Source organism: Brachypodium distachyon, chromosome 1 (genome assembly GCF_000005505.3).
Source record: "Brachypodium distachyon strain Bd21 chromosome 1, Brachypodium_distachyon_v3.0, whole genome shotgun sequence".
Taxonomy (NCBI): domain Eukaryota; kingdom Viridiplantae; phylum Streptophyta; class Magnoliopsida; order Poales; family Poaceae; genus Brachypodium; species Brachypodium distachyon.
The window spans coordinates 52,542,771-52,564,676 of NC_016131.3; the positions used below are offsets into that span (position 1 = coordinate 52,542,771).

The following is a 21,906-nucleotide window of genomic DNA, read 5'->3' on the forward strand; positions in this document are numbered from 1 at the left end:
TCAACACAGTGTACGGTATTTTGAACACTGCGTGCAACAAGAAACATGTTTCAATGGAACAAGTTACATCAGCAATTAGCAGCCTATTCGACGACAAAATTGTCCTCGCTTATCACTCCATTCCCGGCTTTTGTGACCATGATGGTGGATTGGTGGTGGTGATTCTTCGACTTCTTCTCCGATTCTTTTTTCCTAGATGGCCCCCGATTATTGTTGACAGAAGGAAACATTTTAGTCTCAATCTCTCATCAATATCGATTTTTTTCCTTCGAAAACGAGCATTTTATTACTCCTATTTTTTTACTGTCAAATTAAGGAAATACAACTTCAAGAGAGTTCAACACCCGGTCTTTGCATAGCAAAATGCTGATGCATACAATCACGAACAAAGTAAAGGAAAGGCGTATGCTTATACAAGAAAAATTGTTGTTGTAAGGAAGCTTTAGTACGAAGATCCGCACGCCACCTGCGTTGGGCAAAATCTCCCTAGCACTCATTCCATCTGTGTACAAGTCATAGTAGCCAGCTCGACGCTGAAGAAACACCCACGTATGGTGCCAGCGTAAACATGTATAAACAACCAGTAACAGAGAACAAGTTTTCTCATTATTGAACACCATATCATTCCTACGTAACCATTGGGATGCACAAAGTGTTGCCATCCCCACTAGAATATTCTTATTTTTGTAAGAGACCCTGCTTAAATATTATAACGTCACCCACAGAATTATAATCCATTTTGTCTTTTTCAAAATTTTCTTTGGTAAGCACCACCGTTTCCGAAGGAACCAGAGGAAGAATTTGATTTTCAAACCACCATGATTTTCTACATCTGTGTATCATAGGAAGCACGCCGAAATTCACGAATATTGACTACATCGACAAATTCTAGTGAATAGTGTTTGGTCTCGGGCGAAGGGTGACATTTGTTGGGTTCGTTGCATAGGAAACAAAAATTTTCCTACGAGAAGTGCGGAAGAAACCCAAGAATATATATACTAGATGTATGTAACGAGAGGGATCATGAACACCATACCCTCGTAGACCGCTAAGCATTACGATCACGAGATCGTTGTTGGTGTAGTGGAACTTTCAATGAGATCAATCTCAGTGCCGAACGGACAGCACCTCCTTGGTATCCACACGTTCAGCTTCACGTTATCTCCTCCTTCCTCGATCCAGCAAGCGAGAGGGAGAGGTAGACGAGATCCCGGCAGCACGACGGCGTGGTGACTATGGTGAATATTCTCACGGGCAGGGCTACGCCGTGCGCGTGAGAAGAGGAGGAGAGGAGGAGAGGAGGGCTCAGGGGAGAGAGATCCAACTGAAAGCTTGGGGTGTCTCTCTCCCTTGCCCCCCCTTCTATTTATATAGGGGTAGAGGAGGCGTGGCCGGCCAGGACTATCCCGCGGCCAGGACTCTCCGGCGGCCAGGACTCTCATGCGGCCAGGACTCTCCCGCGGCCAGGACTCTCCTCCTGGCCGCATGGGCCCTGTGGGCTAGCCCCTCGGCCCATTAAGGCCAGGGTGCTCCCTCACAGGCCCATTTAGCCCAGGGATAGGTGGGCCTCAAGGTGGAACCCTCCGGATCCCTCCGGAACCTTCTAGAAGCTTCCCGGTCAAAACCGGGAAATATTCCAAACTTTTCAGAACCCTGAAAACAACTTTCCATATATAAATCTTTATCTCCGGAACATTCCGGAGCTCCTCGTTGCGTCTAGGATCCCATCCAAGACTCCGAATCATAATTCGATATCATCATCATTTATCTCATCTAACCCAAGCAACAAGAAACGTTAAGTGTGTGACCCTACGGGTTCGAGAACATGTGGACATGATCAAATATCAATAACCAATAGCGGGACCTGGATGTCCATAATGGTTCCCACATATTCCACGAAGATCTCATCGGTTGAACCACTATGTCGAGGATTCAATTAATCCAGTATCCAATTCTCTTTGTCTCGCGATATATTACTTGCCCGAGATTTGATCGTCGGTATCGCCATACCTAGTTTAATCTCGTTACCGGCAAGTTCTCTTTACTCGTTCCGTAATATAATACCCCCGCAACTAAACACATTAGTCGCATGCTTGCAAGCTCATTAGGATGTTATATTACCGAGAGGGCCCGGAGATATCTCTCCGTCACAAGGAGTGACAAATCCCAGTCTTGATCCATACAACCCAACAAGCACCTTCTGGGATACCTGAAAAACACCTTTATGATCACCCAGTTACGAGATGACGGTTGATGCCCACAAAGTATTCTTCCGGTACTAGGGAGTGGCATGATCTCATGGTCTAAAGAAATAATACTTGACATAATAAAACATAAGCAATTTAAACTTAAGTGACACGATCAAAAGCTATGTTTAGGTTTGGGTCTGTCCATCACATCATTCTCCTAATGATATGACCTCGTTATTAAATGACAACACATGTCTATGGTTAGGAAACCTTAACCATCTTTAATCAACGAGCTAATCTAGTAGAGGCGTATTAGGGACACGGTATTTGTTTATTTATCCACACATGTATTTGAGTTTCCAATCAATACAATTATAGCATGGGCAATAAACATTTATCAAGAACAATGAAATATGATAATAACAAATTTATTATTGCCTCTAGGGCATATTTCCAACAACATTGCCCAGACCGCGACAAAAAAAAGCCCATGCCTCCAATTTGGGGTCACTGCAGTGATGCTATGCACTTCCGTAACCATGACTTGTTTCTTACACATAATATGGAAGAGCCCGGGGTATTGTTCCCCTAGGAGAGCATTCCCTAACCACCTATCCTTCACCGTTCTTGACGTGAAAAATTTCCAAGACGAAAAAATCAATGTTTCTCTTTGAAGCTAGCCCATAAGTAGGTGTCACGCGGTTTCCATGTGTTTGGTGCCAAGAAATTTGCTGTGGAACAAATATTTCCACAACCCATCTTCCATAAGAAATCCGTAAAGCCTCCTACTTAAAAAGGAGATGTTTTTGGTATCGTGATTCGAAATTCTAATCCTCCTTGGTCCTTGGAGTAGCAAATAGCATTATACCTCGTGAGGTCATATTTCTGTTTATGACTATCGCTTTGTTAGAATCATTTAGAGCGGTTAGAATCATTTAGAGCGGTAGTGGTCTATCTTTGTAAGAACCCTTCACGGCACCTAAAAAAGGATAGCATCTACATGGCCATGCTAAAGAGGACTAAATAACAATTGAAAAGTTTTCTCCCTTTCAACTACCGAATCTTCTCTAGATATTATTTTGAGGGTACTTCTCTAGACGTCGCTCCCTTTCTTTCATTTGGAGTTCTTGAGCCGCCCAACACGGTTTTGCATGGTCCTGCCCTTTGATCATATCAGGACTAGTGTGACACGACTTCTTGTGTTAATCCTTTGATCATACATCCTTTTCATGACTTCTTTGGTTAAACAATCTGCTCAAAATTTGACTCAAAAATTCAGAAATTGAAATAGAAAAACTCCGACCGAACATGCGTGATAGAGATTAAGAAAAGATACTCCCTCCGATCCATATTACTTGTCTAAATATTACATGTATTTAGACGCATCTAGACGCTTTTGAAACATAAATATGTTTATATTTGGATATATTTGAGACAAGCTGGAGGGAGTAATAAAAAAAGAAACAATAGCGGCAGCGCCCATCTCAGCCCTTGATTTGAAAGGAAAAAATATCAGAAGTCTCTTATCCGTAGAAATCGGGCGGATCCTCAACGGTCAAGCTTTCCGCGGAGAGCGGCAATGTCTTCTGCTCCCCCTCCTTCGTCGCCAGCGCCGCGAGCGCCGAATCCAGAGGCGCCGCCGAGAGTCGTCCGCCCGCCTCGGCGGCCCCCGAGGACGCCAGGCCCGCCTCCGTGGGCCGAGCGGCGGCCCTCCATCTCCGTCGACTACGACCGCGGCCGCCGCACCGCCCGGGTCGAGGTGGACGGCATCGGCGCCGACGCGCTCCCTGCACGGCACCGCCTCCGCGTGGAGGGAAGCCGGTGGCAGCGGGACTGGAAGGTGTCCGAGGTCACCGCGCGCGTGCTCGCGCTCCCGCGCGCCGAAGCCCATGCGGTCGACGCTGTGCTCAACTGCTGGGCCGGCCGCTTCGCCCGCCGTAACTTCCCGCTCCTCATTCGTGTAAGCCACCTCTGCAATCAATGTATTCGATGAAATGATTCTATCTCTGACTCTCCTTGCCTGCTTTCGCGTGTTCAATCAAATGGTTTACCGGCGTCCATTTGGGTTTAGCAATTAGCATAGGTGTAAATGTCGAAAGTTAAAGTTCTCAGCGACTATTGCAGCTGTTTTGCCGTTAGAGTACCTAAAAAATGGTTATATGGGGGTGCGAGCTGATTGAACTCGCCATCTGTTTTGGATAAATAATATACACCTATCTTTAATCTTTTGGTGCCTCATATCACGTACTCCCTCCGATCCATAAAATGTGTCATCCACTTGGTACAAAATGGACGACACTTTTTATGGATCGGAGGGAGTATAATTTCTGGCAGATGTAGTCCATTCTTGCACATATTAGCTTGCTCTATTAACCGTGGAGTATTTATTGATTTTTACAGATTCTTGGTTGATCATTAGTAGAGTCTGTCATAATGTTTATTTTTCTCGAACGCGCCAAGTAGCGTGTCATTTCATTAAGAAGTAAGGTGGAAAATGAAAATAAAGAAAAAGGAAACCAAACAGAGAGAAAAAAAAAAGCAGAAAAGCTAAACTAGAGTCTGTCATCATGTCAGTTGCTTTTGTTTTGCAATTTTACCAATAATTCCAAAATTTTAATTAGTCATTTCTCATTTCGTTGTAAACAGTTATCACCATCTTTCTTGTGCTCCTACATATACCTTCCTTTTTAGACGGTGTGCTGCGGGTGTGGCACTCCTGAGTCCTGACTCGATAGTAACTACTGTACCTACAAGTCACAAGTCAGGGTCCTCATTTCATTACCAAACCTCAAACCTCTGTAACACTAACATAAACGTCTGACACGGTTTATATCACCTGTAGGAAATTACATTTGCCGGGTCCTTGCAACATGCTGTACATGTGTTCCGCTGGATGAAAAATCAGGAGAACTACTGTGCTCGTAATGACATTTACGGCATGATGATACGGTTACATGCCAGACACAGCCAGATCGATCAAGCACGTGGCCTGTTCTTTGAGATGCAAGAATGGCGGTATGAATGTTATTAACTTCATATATAAGATTCCGTTATTTTTGTCCTTTGTTTTCACCAAGAAATCAACAAGTCACAGTAGGCCTCATGTCATTTATGTCGGGAAGTCTACGTACAGATCGTACAACATGTTTAGCCTTGGTTGCCTCATTAGCTTCTTGTCTATGTTATGAATAACTTGTTTGTTCTATGCATTGTATCTAGGCGGCGTATCCAGGGCAAACCTTCATTCGTGCAAACTTGCAAACTATCCACGTGGACCATTGGATCTAAAATGTGTGGTGCAGATCAAAGGTGGAAATCAAGTGTTACCAAGTGTGTGATAAGTACAGGGGGTTATGTGAACAAAAAAACGTGTTTAAGTGGGTGTTTGATTCCCACCTTTGATCTGGACCGCATGTTTTAGATCCGATGGTCCACGTGAATACTTTGCAAGTTTGCCCTGGATACGTTTCCCTGTATCTATTTAATTTGCTAACTTTGTTAATCTGTAAAACTTTCCTGTTCGAATAGGACGAAAGGCATATTTCATGTTACATATTCAAATTTCTTTCAGTATATTGCTAGTCTCTTTATTGGAAGTAGTCAACCTGACACCTTGAAAAGCTGTAGTATTATTACGCACACCAATAGGATATATCCAGTAAAATGCAGTTTATAGCTGCCTTATTATATCAGTTTGTTTTCCACTAATGACTTAAAACTGGGGGACTTATTCTACATTACCTTTTCATTATATGACTTTTTTTTTTACATAATCAATATTTATAGGTGCAAGCCAGATGCTGATATATATAACTCTCTGATCCACGCTCATGCTCGGGCTGGTCAATGGCGATGGGCCATCAACATTATGGATGATATGCTTCGTGCTGCTGTCAGTATTGTTCTGTGAACCACAGATGTAATAATCATTGTGTTTGAAATGCTTTGTTTTCTTGAATATGACTGGTTATATGTGCCTTATATGTTCTACTCCCTCCGTCCCATATTAAGTGACTTTCTATTACATGTATCTAGACGTATTTTAGATGAATTTGAGTCACTTAATATGGGACGGAGGGAGTAGTTGATTTCAGTTGTAGAGGCTTAAGCTTTGTCCACTTACAATATTGCCGTGGTTGCATGGTGGCACTAGTATTGTCATGTTTGTAGATATTTACTGAGAATTCTAGTATAGCATTTCCTCTAGTCTCCAACATACTCACGATTGTTAAGGATATCTATAAATTAGTGCCACAGTAGTTTCGGTTCAGAGTCTTATCTCTCTTGTAGTATCCATAGTTTTCCCTTGGCCTACCGGACTAAAACCATCATATAGTACTGATCCACATGTCGTTAGCATCGATTACAGAGACATACTAGTGTTATTTGTGAACTGTATTGCTATTTAGTTTCATAATGATGCATGTTGGCTCTATTTATGATGAATGACATACACCTCTTACAGTCTAGCCTCATATTACCTGAATTTCATTGTTGATGTTAAGCTAATATTCACTTCGAATCCCACTTGTATTTTCTCAGAATTATGAACAGCGTGTTCAACTTTTTTCCCTGTCCGAGGACATACTATACGCAGTACTAGCGAATATTAAAGATTTAGGCGAAAGGGGATTGACATCACTAAGATCACCATGACTGAGCTACCAGAAATAAACTGCTATTCTTGATACATACTACATAATGCAGCATTTGAATTTCTTTGGCAAATATGACTTGTAGAAAAACTATCAAGGTTGAGGTACTTATGCCATGCTTGGTTGTCATAGTTGTCATTGATTTTATCTGTGTGATGTTCCTGCAGATACCTCCTAGCCGGACTACATATAATAATGTGATAAATGCATGTGGTGCTGCTGGTAACTGGAAAAAGGCTTTAGAACTTTGTAAGAAGATGACAAGAAATGGAGTCGGACCAGACTTGGTTACGCACAACATTGTATTATCTGCTTTCAAGAATGGATCTCAGTATTCAAAAGCCATAGCTTACTTTGAAATGATGAAAGGGGCGAATATTGCCCCTGACACTTTCACTTTGAATATTGTCATCCATTGCCTTGTAAAAGATGGACAGTATGGGGAAGCTATCGAATTATTGAACTCAATGAGGGAGAAAAGAACACAGTGTCCTCCAGATGTTGTTACATACACAAGCATAATGCATTCTTATTATGTTTGTGGGAAAGTGGAAGATTGCAAGGCAGTCTTCGATATGATGGTTGCTGAAGGAGTTAAACCTAATATAGTATCATATAATGCACTTCTGGGTGCTTATGCCTCACGTGGTATGCATGCTGACGCCTTGGGAATTTTCAAGTTACTGAAACAAAATGGATTACGACCTGATGTAGTTTCCTATACCACTTTACTGAATGCCTATGGTAGGTCTGGACAGCCTGAGAAGGCAAGAGAGGCCTTTAAAGAGATGAGGAAGAACTCATGCAGGCCAAATATAGTCAGTTACAATGCACTTATTGATGCTTATGGATCTGCTGGGATGTTCAAGGAGGCCATTAGTTTGCTGCATGAAATGGAGAAGGATGGCATTCCACCAGATGTTGTTTCAATAAGTACTCTGTTGACTGCCTGTGGCCGCTGCAGGCAAATAACAAAAATTGACACAATTCTTGAAGCAGCAAAATCTCGAGGGATTAAACTCAATATAGTTTGTTACAACTCTGGCATTGGGAGCTATTTAAATTTTGGAGATTATGGGAAAGCTTTGGAGTTGTACGCAGTAATGATGGCGAGCAACGTGAATCCAGATGCTGTAACTTACAATATACTCATCAGCGGATTGTGTAAAGTGGGGAAATATGCAGAATCTCTGAAATTTTTTGAAGACATGGTGGACTTGAGAATTCCTTTAACCAAGGAGGTCTACTCGTCCTTGATTTGTTCATACGTCAAACAGGTATGTGTTGCTTTTATTAGCTGTCCAGTTTTCTCTAACGAATTGATGTTCTAATGACAGTCTCATTCAGGGCAAGCTAACTGAAGCCGAATCTACTTTTAGTTCTATGAAAGAATCTGGTTGTCTACCTGATGTTTTGACATATACTGCAATGATTGAAGCCTATAATGATGATGGTAAGATCCTCTTAGGTCGAGATAACATTTCCAACAAAAAAATCGAGAAAATGCAAAAGCTTTGCGTCTCATTGTATTGCATTAGATAGGAAAAGGTTAATTACTGTCTCAACCTTTTTTTTAACTGATCATGTATTCCTTATGGATCCTAAGGGAGTTGGAGGAACGCGTGGGACCTATTCAAAGAGATGGAAGGAAATACTGTACAGCCAGATGCCATTATATGCTCATCCCTCATGGAAGCATTGAACAGGGGAAGCCAACATGAAAGGGTCCTTCAGTTGATGGAATTAATGAAGGAAAAATGCATCCCACTGAACCAAAAAGCTTATTTTGAGATAATAGCTTCATGCAGCATGTATGTATATCCAGTTATCCACTGTTTTAAGTTGAACAGGCAAATCTGAATTCATATCTAGGTCTTTTTAAGGGAACTCGGTCTATTGTTACCTGGACAGTATTCGCACTCTGCTGTTATGGCAACTTGCTATGTATACATTTACGCTTTGGAGTGATGCCATATGCAGCTGTACTTTTAGATTACCACGTGTGTTTTTATCAGGTTATCATTTTGAGTCAGTCATGATGCTATTTGTTGTTTTCAGTGTTGAGCAGACAATTTCATGTGTACATGCAGATATCTTGCATTAATTTTTCTTTGATGCATTGAATGGTCCAATGTTCAGTTGTGTTGCTTGTTTACTTATCTATATTTTGCTTCCCAAAAACAGGCTACGGGACTGGAAAACAGCAAGTGAAATAATTGAACATTTGGATTCGTCTCTCTCATCCATTTCGGTTGGGACACTAAATCATCTTCTAACTTTTCTTGGAAAATGTGGGAAGACAGAGTGCATGATGAAGGTAGAATTGGTCTCCATTATAGAGCTGTCATTTTAGTACCTTCTTTTGTTATTTCCAACTTCTGTTATGCAATTTATGTAGATACTTTAGCATTTTTTGTTTTCATATGGACCATCAAACCTGTTCAGTATGAAATGAAAGTCCTCACTCAGTAACAATATTTTTCCTCAGACACAGAATCAGTTATATTTTTGTCCGTATCATGCTCGATTTAAATAGTAAGGCTTCCAATTAAAGGGGAATCGATTACTCTGTATGATTACTCACGGAAGCCATATATGAATCAATCTTGCCTCCGTAGTATCAAATTATTTCTTGGATTTTGAAGGCTCAAGTACTAAATGTACATTTTGCAAAAACAAAATAAAACAACCAAACAAACCAACCCGCGTAGTTAGGTATAGTTATATATTTCCATACATCACCTATGTCACTATATTCCTGCTATCCCCAGTCTAAATAAAATGGTTTTATCATTAAGAATGCGTCCTGACTAGTTTGCAACCATCAAACCACCACCTTTTCTTTCATAAGAAGACATTGATACTTGAAGAACCTATGTAATCACAGACCTAAACACTATTGTTTTGGAAAATAATTTCAGTAGTGGTGCTTAGATTGTTGGATATGTGTTTTCAATTTACGTTTCACCTTGAGTTCTTTGAAGGATGGGACTATGATTATTTATTTTGATTTTCTCTCATGCAGTTGTTTTACAAGATGATGAGTTCATGCTCTACTGTGGGCGTTTCCACTTATACGGTTCTGCTGAGAAATCTCTTAGCTGTTGGGAAATGGAGAAAGTACATCGAGGTAAAAAAGGGGTACTCACTAGCATTCACTAGGCAGCATTATGACCTATGAATGAGTTGACATCTATATCTGCCAGATTAAGCTTTTACTAGCATAGTGACCTTGCTTGGCTACGAAATCACCAAGGAAAAAAAATCCACAGATAGCAATAACAACATATAGTTAGACTATGGACCAATGCCATTAAAGCCTAGCGTGGGGTTTTTTGGATTTGAACTATGAACCCAAGCTCTATACAGATTGGAGAGTAGATGCAGAATGAGAAGATCGGGGGGAGGGAGTGTTAATTGTCGGGGAAGGGACTGTTATTGTTTGCTTCTCTAACTCGTGGGTTTGCATGGTCCAACTTGCCAGGGGCGAGAAGAGTAAGGTTAGGAAGGAGTGAACGGATGACCACAAAGTCCAAACTTTATAAGTAGGAAAGATAACTGTATTCTGCCAACATGATGGTGTACTGCAGATGTACCATATTTGTCCTGTGTTGTGTTGCTCCTTGTAAAACCTCCACCAATATGTCCTGCTGGAACATTTTGAGCTGTGGAAAACTAGACATTGAACATTACATTGAATGTTTTGCTTTATTGAATTCTACATCCACCAAACTATAATGTCGGTACAAAAAAATGCTAGTAATGGTAGTTTGGTATTTTCTTGATAGTTATATATATAAGGACGCAGGATAATTATGGGTGTGAAACATAATTATGTTTCTTTTCTTTTGGCACGTGTAGGTTTTGCAGTGGATGGAGGATGCTGGAGTCAGTCCAACACTATATATGTATCAAAATGTTCTTCCATATATATGGAGGGACAATAGCATGGATTATGTCACTCTTATGCAAGAAAAAATAAGTAAGATACTTGTTACTCTAACTTTAGCAGAATTATTATGCTTTTTCTATCATGCAATGACCTGTTTCAATAGTTTTGTCTTCTTTTGTCAGTAGCGACCTTGTTGGATTTATAACATATCCAATTTGGCATGTGTGATTGTTCAATTTGTATTGTTCTTGTTGGGTGTTTTTATTTACACAGTTTGAACTTGGTATGTGCCAAAAAAAGTTATCTGCCCTACAGCAAGATATGGATGGAGTACTACTTGTATCAAAATGACATTGTCTGACCTGTGAATGTGATCCTTGTTTCATATGTAGCATGTGCATTTGCTTATGTGCTTCGATTTCTCCAAGTGACTTATGCTGACCTTTGCACCTTTTGTGTCTGGAATCTGAATGACCGATTTGAACTTGCTCACATCAGATTCCTTGAGAGAGAAGATAACATGACCTTCAGACATATATGCATGTCTGTAGTGTGAAGCAATTCCATATCTAAATACGGTGGATAACACTGGATTATACTCGTACTTAACATAGAAGGTGATGGTGAGTTTGCTCTCTGGAGTCAGCAGAGCAGTGAATACAGCCTCCAGAAAGAAGGGCAAGGTAAAGTTTCAATCCATAGATCCAAAATGCTAAGATTTGTGACGATTGAAACTAACAATATTATCGTTTCTTTCCAGGTCAGTGAAGATCTAAATATACCCCATCTAGGTGCTTGGAAAACAAAACGGAGTATCTTGTATGACACGTTATGTGATTAGGTTCAGAGAACTTTCAAAAGCGTCGATGTTTGTTCTTATGCTAAATTTAGTTGTGTTTTTTACAGGCGCTAAATTAAAGGTACCTACTACCTTGTAGAGTTTCTCGCATGTTGTGCTAACAATGCTTTTCGTTCAAGAATACTATTACAATGAGAAGCTGCTGATTTTAGATGCATTGACCCGCAACCTGATTGTGCTAAAGTTATACTACTGAGATAGTGCAGAAGATGAAAAAACCGCAAGTGAAACGCATATGCATTCTTGATCCAATCCGGCTGAAGATCAGACCGACTCATATTTTTATAAGAGTAAAAATAAGATTATATGAAGCATTATAACTACCAGACATATTACGGTAATCTAACATATTTATTACAGGTATTAGCTCAGAACTGATCCCAGTTCATTGGCATGTTTCCCTCTGTAAATGGCATATGCTCCCTCCGTTTCATAATTCTTGTTTCAAATTTGTCCAAAAATAGATGGATTTATTCTTAGAAAGCGTCTAGTAATATTTCGACAAAGAATTATGGGACAGAGGGAATAACAAACTATATGGGCCTAAGGATATGCATGCCCTTAGTCGGGCTCACATAGGGTTTGACCTAAGTGGGATATATCTCGGGTGCTTAATGAAAGCTTGCAAATACTTGCACAAGGGATACAAATGGTACTTAGATTCGACCTAGCGTTTTATCTATACGTGAAATGGAGTCCTACTCGAAGTGAGGAGGCAGCCAGCGTACCACAACTATATAATGCTGGCTAATAAGACCTACAAAAGACCAAAATTCCATCAAAACAAAAATGAATGGGTTGGCTAAGAGGATCTACCAATGGTGCTAGCCATTAGACCTCTGAGTGTTCCTCTAAAACCAAGTAATATAGCAAGGCGGGGATTGTTGTTGGGCCAGACAGCCTTAGATCAGATCCTCAGGGTGCGTTCTTTTCAGCTTCTAGAAGCTGCTCTCATGTAGTTTCTTGGAGAAGCCGTATCTCAGATTTAGTTAAACATTCAAAATAGTTTAGGCCAAACTAGTTTAGTAGCCTAATCAAATTTAGGTGGCGGTTTCTCCAGGAAGCTGGAAAAGGGCAGCTTTTCGGAAAAGCCGGATTAGGAAGCCGAAAAAAACTGGCCCTCACCCTGCTATATTACTTGGTTGGCTAATTCCTCTTAGCTAGTCCCTTCTACCTTGCGCTAAAAAAAAAGCTAGCCCCTTCTACTAGACTATGCTAAATCATGAGCAGCCTGTAATCGAGGTCGAGACAATTTGACTCAAAAAGTGTGATTCTACAGACGTTTTTTCATTAACTAGACTGTCTCAAAATCTATGGTTTTCTAAATTTGCTCGTTTTTAAGCCTTTTCCGCTTAAAACCTAACTATTTGTCTAGCAACACATGAATCTCCTTAAGGATCCCTCTTACATTAGACCCAAAAACACATGGTCCACAACCCTGCAAGCAGCTCAAGGCAATTAAACTCCACCTGAATTGGCAAAACATTTTTCTCGATGGTAATTCAAACACCTTCTTGATGAATTACCCCTACAGACAGTGCATCAATCAATTGCACCTCATGCTGCAAACAAAATTCTCCTTTGTCATCTCTTGCGATCACCCCCCAATGGCCAAAACTTTTATCTTCTAATAAGAAGCAACCGTCAATATTAATCTGATCGAAGAAGGCTCTTTGGGTGGGGTCCATGGTGATTTCCATGGTATTTGTTGTCAATGCATAAATTTTGTTGGTTGCCAACTTTCTAAAGTTTAAACGAACTTATAGCAAAGAGGACATTTAACATCTACACTGCCAAATCAAAATCGTTAGATCCGTTATTACACATGTTTCAATTATTAGTTGTGCATCGGTTAGAAGGCTTCCTAACAGCGAGCGGTCTCCCGATGACATGCAAAGGCGGTTGACCGCAGACCAATGCCCCCACTTAGATGTGTTTGACATGGGAATGTATCATGGTAATCCATCTTTTCTACCAACTTTTCATATTTTTACTATTTAGCTAACTAAATTTTTCATTGCTTCTCTGACTTATTTCCACATCAGATTATTAATTAAGTTTAGCATTGTACTGACCATTGTACCGACTCTCTTTCAAACTATAGAGCATATAATTTTTTTGAAAGGGAAATTTGTATATATTAGAACATCGTTAGCATTATAATCAAGGTTGAGACACTTTGACATGCCGGCCGGAAGCGAACCCGTTAACACATCACAACACAAACCCCTTCTACTAGCCTAGGCTAAGAGCAGACAAGTTTAGGTTTTGTTTAGCCTTTTCTAGCTTGAAACCAAGCGATAGGTCTAGCAACACATGAATCTCCTTAAGGATCCCTCTTACATTAGACCTGCAAATTAAAAGTGCAAACATGCATTGGTCCACAACCCTGCAAGCAGCTCAAGGCAATAAGATTTCACCTGAATTGGCAAAATATTTCTCTTGATGGTGTTTTAAACACCTTGTCGACAAGCCACCCCTTCATATTCTAGGGCACCGGCGCATCGGTCAATTGCTCTCCATGCCGCAAATAGAATTTCCCCTTTGATATCTTGCAATCGCCCCCCAATGGCCAAGACTTGTCTTCTAAGAAGCAACCATCAATATTAATCTTGATTCAACCCGACTCTATGGGTAGGGTCCCCTGTGGTTCAATGGTATTTGTTGACAATGTAAAATTTTGTTGATCGTCAACGTCCTAAAATTTGACTGAACTTATAGCAAAGAAAAAAAAAATTAACGTCTACAATGCCAAATCACAATAATTAGATCCATTATTAGATATGTTTTCATAGTGTATTGATTTGATAGGGCAGTTTCTTATAAATATATAATCAACAAAATTTATACGCCTTGTATATTTGGACGGTGGAGTAATCAAGAAATGCAAGCACGCAAGAGGAAAATAACTACAGGAGTCCAACGGAATGGACGAATTCTCTGGCCAGACGACAATCCAAACAAAGGAAAAGTGTGAGAAATCCAACGTGTTAAAGACGAGAAGGAGGAAGAAATTCTGAAACTCTTAAAAAAGGCAAAAATTTAGCGAGGAAGGAAGGGAGGAAGCCCCACCCCACGGCACACCTCTCGAGCCCCTCGACCTCCTCCACCCGCACCACCACCCCGTTCGCGTCCCGCCCTTCCACCGCCGCATTGCTCTCGCCGCCGCCCAACCCCTCCGCGAGAGGCAAGGTCGACGGCCGGACAGAGGTCGTTGGCGTTCGCGGACCCGGACCCGGATCGGATTAGGAGGAAGAGAAGGCGGGGGCAGGTGCGGCGCGGCGGCATGTGCGATCTGGTGGCTCGCACGGGCCGTCTTCAGCAGCGGTACGAGGACGGCCGTCGCCTTGTCGCCGGGTGGGTTAGTAGTGGGCGCACGCCCGCCCTCTTTGTCCTCTTCTCCTGTTTTCCCCCACCACTACTCTGTCTCCAATCTGATTCGATTGGTTTGGTAGGTAGGTGCGAGCCCATGGCATCCTTGTTTCTTGATACGTACGTTGGGGTAATGCGTTTGCAGAATTGGCATCCTGTTTTGGTTCTTGATTCTTTTTATCTCGGGAAAAAGATTTGCTCGCTGTAGCGTGATTAGATGCATTTTCGTCAAGTGAGTTAGTATTATCTTGTGTAGGCGTGGGTTCACCATGTGGCTAAATCGTGTGAGGAGGATGGTCCTAATCAATGAACAGTACGAAGGGTGCCATTAAATTACCTTAGCACCTGGTGATGATGGCTCCACGGTTTTGTTCTTTACTGGTTGTACCTGGAAATTCACGTGATTGATAAGGTCGGGTCCAAGATTGTGACATTAAATAGGCAAATGTGTAGCTACATTGCTAGTAGTTGTGCATTGGTAAGGGATTATCACAGAAAGGTGTTTTGTGGATTGGTTGCATGGACGCATTTTTTCTCAGTGGATATTTTTATTCCAGGGTTGGGAAATTTCACGGGAATGCATGGATAGGTTTTTCTGATGGGCCAGATTGTGCATTGGGTGATGAAGTTGGGCCATAGAAAGGACCCCGTACTACTGCAGAGAATTCCACCTACATAAATATGGTCAGATAATTGTATCTACAAGATATTACAAATTAAATCAGGGGAATAGCTGATTTTCCCTGTTGTTTTCGCTGCTTCATTGTGCTGGACATTGGTGCAATGCTCCAACTATTACTGCTGTTAACCTGCATACACGTTTCCAGTGGGTAATATGAACATTCAAAGCTTTATCTATCACTAGCAGTTAGCACAATACCCGTATGTCGCTACGGACTAAAAAAAGTATACTTTTAAAGAAAAATGTTGTACCATCATCTATTTTCTTATATCATACAAACTATATTCAATTTTATCTTGATGTGCCAAATCCACAAGTCACGAAAAAAAAAGTGATGAAGTCCAAAGGTGACGGACCACTGCCACCCATTGAGTCTTTTGTTAGAACTTTCGTTCTTGCATTTTTACCACTAACTGAACAGTATCAGGCATTCCGGAATATCGTCACTGGAGTGATAATGATTGTTCTATTTATACCTATCTTTCTTATTGTTTTCCTTCTTCGTAATGCAAATGTCATACGAAGAAGAAGAAAGAAAGAGTTGGTTTCCATCATGTTCTACTGTATTATAGCAGGCATCTGCTTAACCTTCTGTAATATGACTTAATGAACCTCAGGATTTGATGTTTCATCCTGTGGCACTATTATCTGTGGAAGTCTACTTTGTGCTTCAAATAGTCTTGCTGGCTTGGTTTTTCTAAGAAGCTTCGTAGTTAATGACCCTGGGGAACAATGTTCATATGGTTTGCATTTGTTTTTTACTTCCTGTTGTACATGCAGGTGCATACCATTCAGATATAGAGATAATAATGACGAAACTTCTGGCGGCGAGCAGAAGAGGCTTGTTGAAGTTCTCATGATCAACTCCCAGAGTGGACCAGGTCTCCTGTTTCCAAAGGTATTACTCCCTCCGTCCCATAATTCTTGTCGCTATTTTAGTTCAAATTTGTACTAAAACAGCGACAAGAATTATGGGACGGAGGGAGTAGCATTTAAACATCTCTGCATGGGGGATCCAACAATTGTGAGAAGATGGTAGTTAAATGTTATCTTCTGAATGCTCTGGTTTACCAAAATAATTGAATTAATTTATCTAAGTGATAATCCCTCTCCAATCTTGTTGAATTATGTCTTATATCCAGTCTAGATTGATATATCTATTAACTGATTATCAAACAATGTTGTGTTCTTCCCTGATGGCATGCTAAGCAAGACGATCAATATCCCTTAGAAGAGCCTGATAAAATACACACTGTAAAATCAGGTGCCTAGGATTGGAGATTAAACTATTCAGATATGCAAGTGTCAATCATATTAGATAGTGGGCATATAAATTCATGATGAGGTCTCAAAGATTCTTTATATTGAATTTCTATTGGAGCTTCTCTTGACCCAGTGACTTGTTGATCTAGTTTGTATCGGAGCCAAGCAAGGGAAACATTTCTCTCTATAAGCTCCCAGTATATCATATGAACTAGAAAACTGGGGTTTTTCTTTTTCTGTTCTGTACATCCAAATAATTATTGTTATTGTAATTTATTATCTGTGAAAGCATTCTTTACGATGTTCAATAAACGAGTTTGCTTGTCCATATAACTTAAGCCTGATAACATTATTTTTTGTTTAGTTTCATAGTAACTAGGATTATACATTGACTGCTATTTGTTTAGCTTGCTGTTGTATCTCAATGTTGCATTAGTATTCTACGGGACCTTTTCTTTTATACATACTGTTGCTGCAGGGAGGATGGGAGAATGATGAAACCGTTGAAGAAGCAGCTGCTCGGGAAGCTATTGAAGAAGCTGGAGTTCGAGGCGATTTAGTGGTGAGATAGTATCTTTGGTATTTTGCTTTGAAATATTTTACTTTTGCTAACTCCATTAATGTACCCTGACACTTTATGTTTATTATAAACCTAGATGTTAAATATGAAATGCTAAGTGCACAGTTGTATTCTGAATGTGTCAGATTTTTACTATTGCCTTTTCTTAGGTTGCATGAAAAATTGAGCTTTTGATTGATACTACCACTAAAGTACTAACCTGCTAATACAAGTGTTTGATCTTTATATAGATTTCCAATTCACAGCTGCTACTATGTGTTACCTTTGGTAGATGCTTCCCATTTTGTGATGCTGGCATTCACTTCTTGAGATGGCAATCTGGCCATTTTAAGAACTAGAATAGATTTGACTCTAGGAACTAAGGTCGTTTGACTAAAAGATGGTCTGTGCTCGTCATCATATAGTTTATATTTTACAACCTTTTTGGTTTATATACATGTGTTGTCCTTGAGATACTGCAGTGCAAGTCTGCAAGTCCTAGTTATTTAACGGTGGTTCTTGATTTTGCTCATAAGTGCGGACATAAACTATGTTTAGATCATAATGCAAACCTAAAAAACCATTGCTTCTATCATGTTGTACTCTGCTAGGGTATCAGCATGATTTTATTCATAATCGCATCTGTTAAGTTACTTGAATGGAGGTAGTACCACTATTACTTTGGTAATCTATTGTATGCAAGCCATGCATTGTAACATACATGTCCTTGCTGATCTCAAATAAGAAGTATATGTATTTTCTATGTCATCTGGAATTCTAATGTATCTTTTCTTGCAAGTTTATTTATGAATCCAAGTAAATATTTTAATTGTTTGATTATGGCTCTGCCTTACAATATATCCGTGTACAGTACATGCACCATTTGTCTACACTCTGTGTTTGGACTTAGTCGGCCATGTGATATTGTATCTTGTTTAATTAGTTCTTGGATGTTCCTTCCGGACTTAGTTGGTCATGTTATTCATTTCCTTTGTTTATTTTGTTTCTTGCAACTTCCGAGTCTTGCTATGATGTACTCCCTCCGTTCCATAATTCTTGTCTCAAATTTGTCCAAAAGTGAATGTATCTATTCCTAAAAAAATGTCTAGATACATGTAATATTTCGACAAGAATTATGGAACGGAGGGAGTATATCCTATTCAGCATTTATATGTTTTGCCACCACATTTACTGTGTGATTCTCTCTGTGAATAAGCAATTCTTGGGCTTCTACAATTTCAAGAGCAAGTCACATCAAGACGAGTTCTGCCCTGAAGGCATGTGCAGAGCTGCGATTTTTGCACTGCATGTGAAGGAAGAGCTTGCCTCTTGGCCCGAACAGAGTATCCGCCAGAGGAGCTGGCTCACTGTTCCTGAGGCGGCGGAGCGGAGCCGGTACCCATGGGTGCAAGAAGCCCTTGTCACGGGGTTCTCTGCTTGGCATGACAAGTGGAGCGAAGCTGGCTCCGCTCCGGATCCAAGTTCAAGATGACCGCAGTCCCAAGCAGCAGTGGCCAGGGCCAAATTCCAAACATGCCATATATGTGCTCGCTGGTGCTCAGTGTTTCGACTACCTCTCCTTTCTGGATGTACAATCTTAGCCTTATTAGTGCTGTCGATTGCTCAATCCGAGAATTGTTGGAATTGTAAGTGTTGATTCTCGTGGTTGCTGTCTGGACTTCACTATTTATGCGTCGGAAGTATAATTTTACCGGTCGATGTGGAGGCGCACGTGTACACAACAGATGCTTTGTGTGTTGCCTGAAATCAAAGAAAGTTTTTCTGGCTAATCACATTGTGCCGCTCATTGCAACAGATGCTTTGTGTGTTTCCAATGAATTGTTGCCTGCAATCCAGGTTATGATAATCTTTGATGTTCATAAACGTGGGCAAGTAAAAATGACAATGTTGTTACAGTTTAGCCTATCACTGCTACCTTGGTATCTCATAATCAACATGTTTTTGCTGGCTTGATTGGTATTACTAGATTAGAACCGAAAGAGTAATAAGACCAAAAAAAAGGTTTCAAACCCCAAGTACGACTCGTCAGAACGTTCAGAGAACGATCAAAATAAGGATAGCAGAGTTGCGATGGACAAAAACGATTTGGGGTGAGAGAGGCTCGAACTCTCGACCTCAGGATCACTCGCAATTAGCTATGAGACCTACGCGCTAGCCAACTGCGCCACCACCCCTTTGTTGTGAGAATTGTTGTTTCACATCTCATACTCTCTATTCAGGCTGCACGCCGAAGAGCAGAGGTCCTGCCTAGGCGGCGACGCTGACCGGCGCGGCCCCGACGGCGCTGAGGATCTTGTCGTCGAGGTCGAAGCTCATGGCCTTATCTCCCCGCCCACTGCTGGCGTACTCGGCGAACCTCTCCTTGAGGTCCTCCGGCAGGTTGGTGGTGCTCGTCCACCCCAGCACCTCCTTCGCCGCCCGAGGCTCCGCGTAGAAATGCTGCAAGCCAATTCAACAATCACATGACACGCAACGCAAAAGCGCCATTAACGAGCTTGCTCGCTTAGCTTACCATGTTGCGGAAGGGGAAGGCCTTCTTGGCGTCGACGCCGGCGGCGGCCGGGTCGTAGTGGACGATCTCGACGGCGGCGCCGGCTGCCGCCGCGCACATCTTGGCCAGCCCGTCCAGCGTCACTGCGCGGTCGCTCACGCAGTTGAAGATCTTCCCGGCCGCCGCGTCGGGGCTCTCCACGGCCATCGTCAGCATGCTGCCCAGGTCCCGCGCGTGGGAGATGTTGGTCAGCTGCATCCCGGACCCCGGGATCGGCACCGGCCGCTTCCGCACGATTCCTGTCAGATTCTTTCTTCCGTTAGTTAGTTCCTCCTGCAATTAAAATGGATTGGGAAATTGATTGCGGGGGTGTTTGCTTGTTGATTACTGTCGAAGAACCACTCCTCGCAGTCCTTGTTGTTGCCGGAGCCGATCATGTACTGCGGCCGGAACGAGGCCCAGCTGCCGAACTCCGCCGCGATGTACTTCTCCACGCCCACGTGCCCCGCGCTCCCTTTCACGGCGTCCTGCAACCATCGGCATTAGTACTTAAGACGCCGCTCAGTGCTCAGCTTCTAGCTTGCAGGGGCGATGGATTTGTGTTATGTTACCCCCTCGACGTGCGGCGGCTCGTCGGTCGGAGTGTAGATCCCGGCGCTGCTGATGAAGAGGAACTGGCCCACGCCGGCCGACTTTGCCCAGTCCGCCACCGGCCTGCAGAAACCACAATGGAATTGGATACTTCATGCCTGTCTCGACTCTGAAACTTCTGAAGTCTGAAACTCTGTGGCAAACAAAAACAAAAACAAAAACAGAGGCTGCCGGCAATGGCACGCGTACTTGACGGCGTCGAGGTCCTTGCCATTGTTGTCGAGCACGACGTCGAAGGAAGCCCCGCCCACCGCCGCGCCGACGTCCGCCGGGTCACCCCACACCGTCTTCGCCCCGGCGCTCGTCAGCTCCTGCCGGCAATGGCATCCATCAGAGACTCAATCGATTAGAAACCACCAGCAGAGATCACGTTGCTGCTCAGGAAGGTCACTGGTATCATTCGCACCGAGAAGCGGGAGAAGGGGGGCTTCTTCATCTTGTCGGAGCCCTCGTCGCCGACGGTGAGCACGGTGACGGCGTGGCCGGCGGCCAGGAGAGCCTTGGCGAAATAGAACCCGATGACCGCGTGCCCGCCGCTGTTGGTGTTCACCACCAGCACGCTCTTCTTCGCGGCCTGCGCGCGCACGCTGAAGCGCACGGCCGCCGCCCTCGGCGCCGCGCGCCTCCTCGCCGCGATCGCGCTGCTGGCGACGCCGCGTGGGAGGTACGGCGATGAGGGCCGCGGCGAGACGCAGCGGGTGGAGGTGAATGCGACGGCCGCGGCCGTGGTGGCGGTGGCGGCGGGAAAGAAGGCCATGGAAGGCGGAGACGGGGAGTGATCAGACGATGAGTGATGGGTGGTGAGCACGGGATACTGGGATAGGGGAGGGGGGATTTCGTAGCTGTGAGGCCATGTGGCGTTGGACGTTATTTAACGGCTTTCCTGTCCGCGCCGTGTCATGTCAAGGTTGAACGTTGTGGAATTTTACGGCCAAGCCAGGCAAGAAATGCGTCGTGTTGATTTCTAATGACCAACAACAGTTATAAAAAATAGTTTTGTTAAATCTAAGTCGTCTGATTTTTAATTACAGATAAGTTGATTCCTAAATCATTGGATATGGTTGGTGCTTCCCTATTCGGACCGGGGGATGGAAAAATAAAATAAAACGGATCTGATTCGTCAACTAAGATTTAAATGTTCTGATAAAAAATCGAGCACCTGAGATATAGCGAACCCTATAAGAAACAACGCGATAGAAAACAGTAGGTTAGTCATCCCGACTCCAACGTTTTGCAAAACATTAAGAGGCTGACTGCTCCACGCCGACTTTT

At 42.4% G+C, this 21,906-nt stretch overlaps 3 protein-coding genes, 2 long non-coding RNA genes and 1 other non-coding gene across 7 annotated transcripts; 2 read left to right on the forward strand and 4 right to left on the reverse strand.

The window, feature by feature from the left end:
* Positions 1-3,489: 3,489 nt before the first annotated feature.
* LOC112269701 lies at positions 3,490-11,237 on the reverse strand. Of its 2 annotated transcripts, none has more exons than XR_002961599.1 (2): positions 11,099-11,237; positions 3,490-4,160 (listed from the first exon to the last, which is right to left on the reverse strand). It is a non-coding gene; the product is annotated as an uncharacterized LOC112269701 (long non-coding RNA). The 2 variants fall into 2 exon arrangements; XR_002961600.1 differs by lacking the exon at positions 11,099-11,237 and adding an exon at positions 4,869-5,025.
* LOC100829628 (pentatricopeptide repeat-containing protein At2g41720) lies at positions 3,762-11,763 on the forward strand. Its single transcript, XM_003557336.4, has 11 exons — positions 3,762-4,149; positions 5,032-5,204; positions 5,976-6,081; positions 7,012-8,121; positions 8,192-8,297; positions 8,451-8,655; positions 9,029-9,161; positions 9,870-9,974; positions 10,706-10,826; positions 11,235-11,419; positions 11,497-11,763. The coding sequence occupies exons 1-10, from the start codon at positions 3,769-3,771 to the stop codon at positions 11,258-11,260; spliced, it is 2,466 nt and encodes an 821-aa protein (XP_003557384.1). The 5' UTR covers positions 3,762-3,768; the 3' UTR covers positions 11,261-11,419; positions 11,497-11,763.
* Positions 11,764-13,733: 1,970 nt separating this feature from the next.
* LOC112269700 lies at positions 13,734-14,791 on the reverse strand. Its single transcript, XR_002961598.1, has 2 exons — positions 14,668-14,791; positions 13,734-14,239 (listed from the first exon to the last, which is right to left on the reverse strand). It is a non-coding gene; the product is annotated as an uncharacterized LOC112269700 (long non-coding RNA).
* Positions 14,636-19,261, forward strand: LOC100830855 (nudix hydrolase 16, mitochondrial). Its single transcript, XM_003557340.4, has 4 exons — positions 14,636-14,952; positions 16,430-16,547; positions 17,391-17,474; positions 18,688-19,261. The coding sequence occupies exons 1-4, from the start codon at positions 14,882-14,884 to the stop codon at positions 18,961-18,963; spliced, it is 549 nt and encodes a 182-aa protein (XP_003557388.1). The 5' UTR covers positions 14,636-14,881; the 3' UTR covers positions 18,964-19,261.
* A 216-nt stretch (positions 19,262-19,477) lies between these two features.
* Positions 19,478-21,493, reverse strand: LOC100829026 (chloroplast stem-loop binding protein of 41 kDa a, chloroplastic). The gene is made up of 6 exons (XM_003557334.4): positions 21,041-21,493; positions 20,824-20,945; positions 20,595-20,697; positions 20,372-20,510; positions 20,005-20,282; positions 19,478-19,931 (listed from the first exon to the last, which is right to left on the reverse strand). Exons 1-6 carry the CDS (start codon positions 21,389-21,391, stop codon positions 19,740-19,742), a joined length of 1,185 nt encoding a protein of 394 aa, XP_003557382.1. The 5' UTR covers positions 21,392-21,493; the 3' UTR covers positions 19,478-19,739.
* On the reverse strand, positions 19,579-19,666 carry TRNAM-CAU. The gene is given in 2 exon segments: positions 19,579-19,614; positions 19,629-19,666. It is a non-coding gene; the product is annotated as a tRNA-Met (tRNA).
* Positions 21,494-21,906: the final 413 nt, after the last annotated feature.